Below are 12,151 nucleotides of genomic sequence, written 5' to 3'. Positions count from 1 at the left end.
AAATCCATAGCCATTTCTCATAATATAAAGGAAAATCTATAAAAGCTATGTCATCCCCATGGTCATTGTTTTCCTGGTTGGCCTAATGGCCAAAAAGTACTACTGGTCAGCCTCTTCATATTGGAAGACATGTTTGACTATTCTCTTGACAATCAAGGGTCTCACAGTGATTCAGAGTTGATCTTTTTTATATATTCAAATATAGGTATAGAACTTTTATAAGTATTTTATTCCATACTCATGAAATTATTTTAACAAGGGACTTAATTTTATAAATTTTATAATACTTTTCATTCATCCTCATAACAGTTATATATTTTTGTATTCTTAATAATTTTAAATTACTTTGTCTGTGCTAAAGTGAAAAAGCATATGCTATTTCTAGTCATTTCAATATGCTAGCTTTTAAAAGAACTTTTCAAGAGGGCTACAAAACAGGCATTTGCTTCATGAAGTATTTTGACAAGTTAAGATAATAAACAAAATGTTTATTCTAGTTCACAGTTTATTATAAAAAAATTCAAGCCATTAATGTTTTAAGCTTTAGAAAAAATTATTTGCTGCACTTTTCTCAATGCTTGAGATTTTCTGTCCCTTATTTGTTTTCCCTGTTCCTTCACTTTTACCCCATTTTGTTAGTTTAATCTTTCCCAGTCCAAATTACTTATCCCATTCCCTTTAAGACAAAAGACATAAGCATTCTGATAACAAATGAGTTTGTACTTAAGATACTTTTGTGGCCAATGAAGCATGATGGCCAGTGATCATATGATTTTGTGAACATGTATAAACATTACACTAAATAATAGTTTATTAAGGGTAGACAATTCAGGGGATTGGTTTTTTAAAGTTGCTTTAAAACCTTTTGGATAGAAAGTGAAAAGTCAGCATCTTTAAGAAATAGCATTGTGGCATAGGTTTTTTCCTGTGTATAAGTTTTTCCCCTATTTTCTTTTTTTTCTTTTTTTAACATCATCTTATCATATTTAGACTTAACTTTTTAACAACTGAAATTGTTCATAGCAATATTTAAAGATAAATGCCCTATCAGGCTTTGAAATTTTCTTATTTTTGTAAATATTAAGACCTAGGGTCCAAAGTGAGAGCTATATTGTGGATTAAGTGAAATATCTCAAGGCTGTGCTGTTCTGATAACTGAACCTGAAGTGACCTTTCTCAGACACAATTACAGAGCTGTATGTTTTTCCTTTAATTTCATCAGGGGTTTAATTAGTATACAAATAAAACTTCCCTTATCTTCCTTTCTACCTAATTGGCTTGTCTTCGCTTATATATGAAGTATGTGAAAGTGGGCTGTAATTAGGGTGACCGTGTTAACCTTTTTTTCTCAAACGTACTGTTGCCTAAAGGCCTCAAGGCCTAAAAACAGTGCTTTGGATTATTGCTTTGCAATCACTATGGGTGTCCCATAGGTTTTCTCATGAGCAGAAGGGCTTTGGGTGCTGCAGGTTCCCACTGCTTAACAGGATCTTCATTCTTCTCCCCACTAAATGTTTATTGATTATCTCACTGTTCCAGGCTCAGCCTCCAACAACTTAATATCAGGTGACAGTCAGGAGAGTTCTCCAAGTAATTAGAGTTGAGCATTGGGGGAACAATTAGGAGCAGAGTTATTAAACTTGATTTATCCTATTCTCTCCTGAACAGTTTCTTGGATATCAGAACATCACACTTTCACAATCTACCCTGGTTGAGAAATTAGTGGCTAACCTGCTGCTTATCATTGTTGCCTTGCTGCCTTGAGGCGCACCCTCTTGGTTTCAGTCACTCACTTGGAAATATTAGAGTCCATAAAGTTTATCAAGGGTTTTAATTAGATTAATCTGAACAGAAGAAAAAGAAGCTCAATAAAAAGGCATATTATTTCAAGCACAGTATTAGGAATTTCAACAGTTTCACTTTAATCCACAAAGGTAGGGAAGTTGAATAACAGGACTAAAATTTTGATTTTTAAAACCAACTTTGGTTCTTGAACAATGAATGCCCCTATGCCTACATAATAGAGTAGATAACCTTTTCCATGAATACAAAGAGGCTATTGGTGCTTGAAGTTCCTTATGGTGGTATTCTTAACTGCTTTAAAATGGAGAGTACCATTCTGTCAGATTTGATATCCATTAAAAAAATTATACCTACGACTTTTATCAGTTGTAGAGAGATACATACATCAATATAGAAAGAGCTGTACCTGTTCTGCAGTTTATAGACTTGGGGACTTGCTTGGAAGCATTGAGAGATCAAGAGGCTTGCTTTGGGTCACATAGCCCACATGTGTCAGTGATGGGAAATGAACCCAAAATTTCTTGGCTTTGAGGCCAGTTTCTATCTGCTAGGGCACATTGTGTGTCTCATATCCATAATTATTCTTTGTTTTTACTCATTTTTATTCTTAGTTTAGTCACTTTGCAAAGCTTACTTGTGACTACATATGTGTATAGAGCATTTTCTATAGCATCTTTTATATTTATATAGGAAATTCAGCCATCTGTGAGGAAGTCTATTTTCTAGAACAGAGTATGGCAGTGAACTTTCATTTTGTACTTCTGTACACAGGAATTCTGGTGAATGATGTATACAGTTGAAATGTCAATAAAATGTGTGTATGTGTATACATATATATCTTAATGCTATAATTTATATCTCGAAATATCACAGGAATTCTAAAAATTCAGTCTTATAATTGTGCCAAGACCTTGGAGTTGATTGCCCTGTGGGTGAAATTAGTATTATTCTATTATAAAGTTACACTTTATATTCATCCCTGTCAGCTTTCTCACACATTAATTTTATTAATCATAACTGTGAATAAAAAAGAGGAAATAGCAATGGCATTAAAGGATAAGGTTTGAAAAACCCATTTAAATTGGAAAGGTTTTATAAACTGAAAGGTGAAAACATGAAAGTTTTAATTTGTATGAACATGTCGGTCTCTGGGATGATACCTTCTCTGATGCAGGGAGAATAAAAAGAAACTGGGACACTTGTCTATGGTATTTATTATTTAGATATGAAGAGAAAAGTAAGCTAAACATATAAGATACTTGTAATTTAATTTATGTACCATTTTCTTTTTTCTTTGTCTATGGAAATACTTCTTTACTGGGTTTTGTAAATTTTGGGAAAAATAAAAAAAATTGGAAAGGTTTTGATTATTTGTCAAGTACCATTGATTCTACATCTATAACATCTCTTCCAACTGTCTGCTTTTCACTCCCATGTCTGTATAGTTCAGCTTATGCATCACTTTTCATCTGGACTATTATAATGTCCCCCTGTTGTACTCATTGCTTCAAGTCTTTCTTCTTCAATGCATCTTTTGTATAAATGCTAAAATAATCTGCCTTAAGCACAGATTTATCCATGAAACTCTTCTGCTTAAGAACCTTTACTGACTATTGCTTTTAGGACAAAATTTAAATTCCTCATTTGCCCATCTAAAACCCTCCATAATCTCGAGTTAGCTTCCCTTTCCAGGCTTATTACAGATTATGACTTCTTACCCTGTCCTTGTGCTCTGTGTTCCATTCATAATGGTCTTTTGGCTTTCCCTTGAATTGGATATTCTATCTCCAAGCCTCTGTTTCTTTGCACGGGTTTTCCATAATGCTTCAAATACTTTCTCTCCTCACTTTTACCTCGTAGAATTTTTCTTTCAAAGCTCAAGTCATGCACAATATCCTTTGGGTGGATTTTCTTGATATCTCCTTTTTGTTAGTGCTTTTACTTTCTCTTCTTTAAATTATTAGTGTATGAACACACATGTGTGTTTACATATTGCATATTGGCAGTAGAATGTAAGCTCCTTGAGGACTTTTTTACCTTATGTTTGTTTCCTCAACATCTAGCAAAGTACCTTGCTCACAGAAAGCACTTAAGGATTTGTGGAATTGAATCATATTATAGGTTGGTGATAGATTGTATGTATGATTTTGTTAGAAAACCATCCTAAACTTTGAAGGTCTCAGCACCAGATTTTCCTTAAATAAAAAAATTCAGACATGCATTTCTCACAAACACCATTCACCAAGACATTGAGAGATTATATTTTGTTTCAGTGAAGGGAGTATCCCTTCTTCTAACGCCCCTCCCCTATGCAAAAATAAATAACAAGTACCTAGTTCACAGAGTTATTATGAGAAAATTGCTTTGTAAATATTTATGTACTGTATAAATAAGTGTTATTCAAAGATCAATAGGTCATGTATTAGAACTGGAAGGGACTTAAGAGGCCATATAATTGAACATCCTTATTTTAGATAATTAAAGTCTGGACAAGTTCAGTGACTTGATCCAAGATCACACTGATGATCTCTACTGATATTATTGACATGGATGGGACCATTAGCTCTCAAAGGCAATGAGAATAAGAGGTAAGCTTTAATAGCTCCACAAGGGTAGAAAATCTTATTATGTGAACCCAGTGATGGGTCTGTATGTTTACCATGCAGCAAAGCTTGAAGGCTCCTCGCCAGAAAGAAAGTTGGTTCATGGGTCACAAAATCTTTTGATCTCAGTAACTAACAAAATTGTCTAATTAGGTGAGATCTGTGTCATGGAAGGATTATTCAACACTGATGAGATTACAGATTCTTTATCATTACCCTTATTAATGCTATGACTGAAAGAAGGGAAACAACTAACATTTGGTCTTTGACTAGTCATAGGTTACTAGTGGTATCTTCATAAAGGAAGCACAACATTTTTACCTTAAAGATTTCATGGGAGTTCAAATTTCCAAATATACTTTTGTATTTCTATGAGTTATTTTTGTGTTCAAGAATTCCTTAAAGTTGTCAAAAGAAAGTGAGTTTGAAGGGTGGATCAATGGAATAGCCTAGGGATAAATGACCTCAGCAAGCTAGTGTTCAATAAACTCAAAGATCCCAGCTTTTGGGACAAGAGCTCACTATTTGACAAAAACTACTGGGAAAATTGGAATACAGCATGTGAAAAATTAGATTTAGATATAACATCTTACAACCTATACCAAAGTAAATTCAAAATGGGTAAATGACTTAAATATAAAGATTGAAATCATAAATAAATTAGGTGAACATAGAATAGTATATCTGTCAGATCTGAGGGAAAGGAAGGAATTTAAGACCAAGCAAGAGATAGAGAACATTGCAAAATGTAAGATGAATGACTATGATTATATAAAATTAAAAGGTTTTTGTACCAGAAAATCTAGTGCAACCAAAATTAGAAAGAAAGCAACAAATTGGGAAAACATTTTTATAGCAGAAGTTTCTGACTAAGATTTAATTTTCCAAATATATAAGGAGCTAAGTCAAATTTACAAAAATCCAGCCATTCCCCAATAGATAAATGGGAGGGACATAGGCAGTTTTCACATGAAGAAATAAAAACTCTCAATGAGCACATGAAAAAGTGTTCTAAATCCCTCCTTACTAGAGAAACATAAACTAAAATAACTCTGAGGTACCACCACACACCTAGCAGACTGTCCAATAAGGGAGCAAAAGAAAGTGATAAATATTGAAGGGGCTGTGGCAAAATTGGGACACTAATACACTGCTGGTGGAGTTGTAAATTAATCTAACCATTCTGCAGGACGATTTGAAATGTGCAAAGGGCTTTAAAAGACTTTCTGCCCTTTGACCCAACCATATCATGACTGGGTTTGTACCCCAAAGAGATAAGAAGGAAAAAGACTTGTACAAAAATATTCATAGCTGCACTCTTTGTGGTGGCCAAAAATTGGAAAATGAGGGGATGCCCTCCAATTGGGGAATGGCTGAACAAATTATGGTATATGTTGGTGATGGAATACTATTGTGCTTAAAGGAATAATAAAGTGGAGGAATTCCATGTGAACTGGAAAGACCTTCAGGAATTGATACAGAGTGAAAGTAGCAGAACCAGGAGAACATTGTACATAAGAGAACATTGTACATACATTATGGCAAATCGAATCAACTGACTTTTCTACTAGCAGCAATGCAATGATCCAAGACAATTCTCAGGGACTTATGAGAAAGATCGCTATCCACATCTAGAGAAATAACAGTGTGAGCAGAAATACAGAAGAAAAACATATGATCAATTACACGGTTCAAAGGGGATATGATTGGGTTTTTGATATTGAGTTCAGTCTATTGCAAATATGAATAACATGGCAATGGGTTTTGAACAATGATGCATGTGTATAATCCAGTGGAACTGCTTATCAGCTCCAGGAGGGGGAAGGTAAAGGGGTGGGAAAAATCATGAATCATGTAACCATGGAAAAATATTCTTAAATAAAAGTGAGTTTGATGTGGGTTTTGTAATTGCAATTTTGTAAGTTGATCAGTTTTACATATTTGGAAATTTTCAAGTACCTGTTAATTCTGAAGCTTTAACATTTTCATTTTACTTAATCATTTATAGTACATTAATAATGTAACTTGATCTTTTGAAGGCTTTAATATGTTGCTTGGCATTAAATTATAGTTAAGCTTTCATATATGCACTGTGTTGTTCATACATTTGCAACCAATTATTTAGATCATTGCCCTATTATGTGAGAAACATTTTAGAAAGCATGATTTGGGGTAAAAACTAATTTTTTGAAGTAGAAGATAATAGTCAATAAACATTTATTAAGTGCCAGGAACTATCCTAAGTGCTGGGTATGCAAATATGTAAAGAAAAAGACAGTTGCTGGCTTCAAGGAGCTTATAATCTAAGGGAGGAAAACAATACACAAAAGGAAGCTCAAAGTTGGGGAATAGTGAGGAGAAGAGAAAGCATTAATGTGGAGAGCGTGGTGGAGAATTCAGTCAGAGAAGTCTTAAAGCAGTACAGTAGAGCCAAGTAAGGGATGAGATTTCTGAGCTGAGCTCTTTCCTTAAATAGAAGTAAATAGAGTTTGTAGCCCCAGCTTCTAATCAGAGAGGCAGAAGTTAGAGGTGAGGTGGAGAACCAAGACTGATGAGACTTTACAAGATGAAGAGATTGTCCCAATAATGACTTTCTTGGTGCATGGTAGAGAAGTTTGTCAAAGAAGCTCCAAAGTACTGGAGGCAGGTGAGAAATGAGAAGAGCACAAAGACAAGGATAAGCATAAAGCCAGTTGTTTTGTAGCCATCACTTCACATTAAGGACCACTTATTTCTCTTAAAAATATTTTTATATCTTTTATTTTTACCCCACCTATCTTTTCCCAATGTGCGTCTCCTCTGTTCTAGCTTATTTAGGCAAATATAAAAAAGATGAAAAAACTAGTCAGCAAAACAAATCAACATATTAAAAAAGTCAGACATTATGAGTAGTTTTTAAAACCCATAGTATGCACCTTGGTAAAGAACAGAAGGAAGTGCCTTGCCTTATTTCTCCTTTGGGGAGCCATTATTTAAAGGACCTGTTATTTCATCAGGCCAGCCCCAAGTTATCCGTAACTCAGAGTCTTAGAAAGTCTCCCAAGACACCAGAAATGGCTATCTGACTTCCTGTCCAGCACACATTTGGCCACTGAAGTTCCTTCGCAAGAGCTTGAAATTTTAGGGCTAGCTGTCAAGTTTTACACAGAAATAAATTTATTTGAAAATTTGGAATAAAAAATTCTTAAGTATTTATAATCTTCTGTGGTTGATTTATATTTGGTAAATAAATTTGTATTTATCTTGATATAAGTATTAGACATCTCTAAGTAAGTTTAAATAATTTAATTTTAAAAATGTTACCTTCTATTGTGGAATCAATACTAACTATTCATTCCAAATCAGAAAAGCTATAAGGCCTTGGCATTTGGAATTAAGTGACCCGCTGAGGGTCAAACAACTAGGAAATATCTAGGGTTGTATTTGAACCCAGGTCCTCTTGCCTCTAGGCTTGGCTCTCAAACCACTGAAATATCTAGTTGCCCCTAAATATTTTAATTTTAACCTGACTTCTTCTACCTTTACCTAAAGAATTAGAGAATAACAATAAGGAAATTAACATTAATATGTTATCCATTATTAGAATTGGGAGGGAACTAATAGGATATATCTGGATCCAACTTATACCTGAAAATGAGTTTCCTCTACAATGACAAATGATCACCCTTTGTCTAAAGTCTGCTTGAGACCCACTACATCCTAAGGTGCTCCATTTAATTTTTGAATAACTCTTTACAGTTAGGAAAATCTTCCTTATCTGAAACCTACTTTGCTTCTTTACCAGACCATTTCTCCTAGTACCATCTAGCATGTAGGTGAAGAACATATCAGCCCTTTCTCACATGATAGCCTTTCAAATACTTGAATTAATAATCTAAATACTTAAAAGAAAAACTAATTTAATTACAAGAAAAACTACACAGTAAAACCATTTGAAACTACAGTAAAAACGACAAACTCAATATACCCAGAATTGCTACTACTAAATACATTTTTCAAAGAGAAAAGAGAGAGAAAGGTCCCATATATATATAAAAAAAAATTATAGCAGCTCTTCCTTGTAGCAAAATACTGGTAGAAAAATGGATAACTTTCATTTGGTTAATGGCTTAACACTTTGTGGCATATGAATATTATGGATTGTTATTGAGGTCTAATAATTGAGAATGAATACTTTAGAAGACTTGCTTGAACTGAGGTAGAGTGAAATAAAGAGAACCAGAATAGTTTGAATGTTTTCTGATGAATAATATAAAGGAAAATACACTGAATGACTTCCAAACTGTGATAAATGAAGTGACTAATCTTGAATTCAGAAGGCTGACATTGAAGTATCCTTCTGCCTCATGATAGAAAACTGCTAGATTATAGGTGTAGAATTAAGAATGGATTTCTAGACTTGCCTATTATATGGGACTATTTGCTTAATTATGTAACTTTATCACCAAGGGATCTTCTTTTAATGGGGGAAAAATAATTGGGAATGATAATAATAGAAAAGTAGAGGATGAGTTAAACATTTAAAAATTTTATTAACCAGATAGGTTTGTTTAACTTTTTTAGGATAGTAAATAGTGATTAAAAGAAAAATATATTCAAAGCTTCTTTAAATGGGTTTCCATGTTCCCATTTTTCTATAATATCAAATACTATTGAATATTTTAAATAATGTTGATTTGGGACTTTTTATTGTCTTTGCTGTTTTGTGTTTATATACTCTGGTGTGCCAAGGTCCACACAGTCAAAGAGTCACCATGATTGAATGACTAAACATCAATAATTTATATACTCTGACAAATGTGTGTGTGAAACTTTGGAACTAAGTAATACAAGAAAATATTTTTTCATATATTTTTATTTTAAAAGCTTAAAGTTTTCATATTTTCAGAAATTTTCAGGGCAGATGATATTTTTAAACCTTAAACATTGAAATTAAATATTTCCAAATTGGATATATTATCATTGTGAATAGCTACATGTCATTTTAAAATCCTAGCAGATTTATAATTTTTAATTAGTAAGATTTTTGTAGAAAATTTGTTAAACGTTGGTGTGTAATGGCCCCAATCTACTTCACAGTCAGTCGGTATTCTTCTTTGTTTAATAGCCTATGGCATAAATTGAAGTTAATTATCAGGGCTGACAAGTAACTCTGTTTTCTGTCTGCTTGTAGAGTCTCTCTGAGGTAAAAATGGAGCTGAGAAGAAAAGATCAATCTTTGCGTCAGCTCAATAGACATCTTACCCAGCTGGAGCAGGACAAGCGGCGACTAGAGGAGAGCATCCATGATGCAGAGAGTGCCCTCCGCATGGCAGCAAAGTGAGCGTGCAGACCTTGGGGAGATCACTTAAAACAGACAAAAGATCAATTTTTACTTTCATGAGCAGGGTTTTAGCCCTGGATAATACAGTGTTAGCAAACAAAAGTACAGCTATCTCTCTTTGAAATTCACTGATAGAGCTTTAAAAAAGAAAACTCTTTGCTTAACATAGTAAGGATGTATTTTATGGAGAAAACATAAAAGTCCTGTACAGTCTTCTAATACATGTAGTTTTGGTTTTCTGTAGTCATTACCTTATAGAGGCAGTGAGTATGGAATATGTGATTCATCTATTTAAATGTCACATTTTATTAAGTAATCTTTCTCAAATACTTTCCCCCAAGATTGTTTTATGTTTACATTATGTTATACTGATAGTTTACAAAATATTGTATCAATAAGTTTTAACTAAGTTATGAAGACCAACATGTTTATTATGGATTTTCTAGTGGTAATGTCAATTTGGAGGAAAATTTTCAAAAGGAAACTTTCTTATGAATTCAGGTTTTACTAATCTTATAATTGAAATATACTTTATGAAGAAAAAAAGACCAGGAAACAGCATAAATGTACAAAGTATATATTTTCTATTTTTGACAGTAATGAAATTGATATAAATTATAAAACTGATATTGAAATTTTTCTTGATGCTTTTATTTTTTTCTACTATGAAATTCTGAAAAAAGTTATTTTCCATGTGCAGTGTGATAATATAGCAATAATCTTCTTAGAGGGTAGCAGCTGGGTAGCTCAGTGGATGGAGAGCCAGGCCTAGAGACCGGAGGTCTTAGGTTCAAATGTGACCTCAGACACTTCCTAGCTGTGTGAGATCCTGGGCAAGTCACTTAACCCCCATTTGCCTAGCCCTTACCACTCTTCTGCCTTGGAACCAATACACAGTATTGATTCCAAGATGGAAGGTAAGGGTTTAAAACAAACAAGCAAAAAAAAAAAACAACCCAATAATCTTCTTAGAGTATTTGGTAGTAGTATTGCAGTTTATTTTCCAATGACATCATTATCTTATAAAAATATTGGCACAAAACTCCAGTGAGATAAGAGGGAAACCACCAGATTAGATCCCAGGGAAGGGAGTTAGCAATTGTTGTCTTTACCTCAATCCTGTAATTCACTCCTGACTAACTTTGGAGAAGTCACTTATGTACAATTAAAAGATTAATTGATATAATGCCTAACTATATACATAAGCACATAATAATAATCATTTATATTTTATAAATATGTCTATATAGATCTATGTGTATATGTATGAATATATATTTTTGTTCTGACTGGGGTTTGCTACCATGTGGAAACTCCCTCTACTGATAAAAAAAACCCCAACTAATTTGTAACTTACAGTCTTAGAAAGTTACCTGGGTCAAGTAAGAAGTAAGCAAACAACTTGTTGCTTTTCATATAGCCAATGCATTAGAGTCAGGATTTCATCCCAAGTCTTTCAAACTCCTAAGTAGATATTTTAAAAATAAAATGAGAATTTCTGCAAAATAAAATGGAAGGATCACTTGTTTTATAAAAGCACATTATTCATTATTTTTAATGCCAAAGCCAGCTGTCCATACCATGTCATTCTACCTCTTAATATGTATACCAACATTATTCAGATAGACTTGTATATATGTTTTTATATACACATCCATATATTCCTGCTTAAAGGCAACCTAAATGAGAGATGAAATGGCATAGCATGTCTCTGTATGTGTGTATCATACAAGATCTTATAGTTATATAACCCATGTTTTTATATGTAGAAATGTTCATTTAAAAATTTATATAACTTAAGTTTTGTCTTATAGTTTTCCCAGTTCCTATTGACTAATGGTAACTGTGACTTTAGATAAGTCACTTAACCTTTCTTGGCCTTAATTTCCTTAGCTGTCAAGTAAAATGATTAGAACTCATGATCTCTAATTCCAACTTGCTCTGATTCTAAGAAAACTATATGATTAAACTTTATTTGCATAGTCTTTTCATATTGATGAACAGTAACCCTCAAAAATTGCTAGTAGAATTTTACATAAGCTATAGGCTTTTGTCTCCATGGTCATCAGACTACTAATAGAAGAGTAAAGCAATGCTAATTTTAAAAAATAATACATTTATTTTTACCCTTAGTAATTATATCATTAAAGTTTTCAAAAAAACTCATGTACATCTTGTAAAAGTAACAACATAGTAATTTCACACATTAATTTCTATTCAAAAGAAATGATGTATATTTTTGTAAAAGTTTTATGAGACAAAAGATTATATACATAAAATCAAAGACAAAGTCTATTTCAATGATATTTATATATAATGCATTGATATGAAAAAGTGTTTTATGGGAATAATTTAGTCTTTGGATTCTTTAGTATGTTTTCCATTATTATATGCTCATTATATTCTAGATGTGCTTATTTTT

The 12,151-nt window shown here is 32.9% G+C and overlaps 1 protein-coding gene across 18 annotated transcripts in view; it reads left to right on the top strand.

The window, feature by feature from the left end:
• CCDC171 (coiled-coil domain containing 171) overlaps positions 1-12,151 on the top strand; it is a 543,314-nt gene that overhangs the window by 355,225 nt on the left and 175,938 nt on the right. For all 18 annotated transcript variants that reach the window (XM_056805336.1, XM_056805339.1, XM_056805345.1 and 15 more), the window contains one exon: positions 9,580-9,725. In XM_056805336.1, the coding sequence (XP_056661314.1) occupies positions 9,580-9,725 (146 nt within the window). The remainder of the gene's footprint in view (positions 1-9,579; positions 9,726-12,151) is intronic.

This window comes from Monodelphis domestica, chromosome 7, assembly GCF_027887165.1.
Source record: "Monodelphis domestica isolate mMonDom1 chromosome 7, mMonDom1.pri, whole genome shotgun sequence".
Lineage (NCBI taxonomy): Eukaryota > Metazoa > Chordata > Mammalia > Didelphimorphia > Didelphidae > Monodelphis > Monodelphis domestica.
The sequence above is the reverse complement of the archived record's forward strand: the minus strand, read 5'-3'. Positions and strand labels throughout refer to the sequence as shown.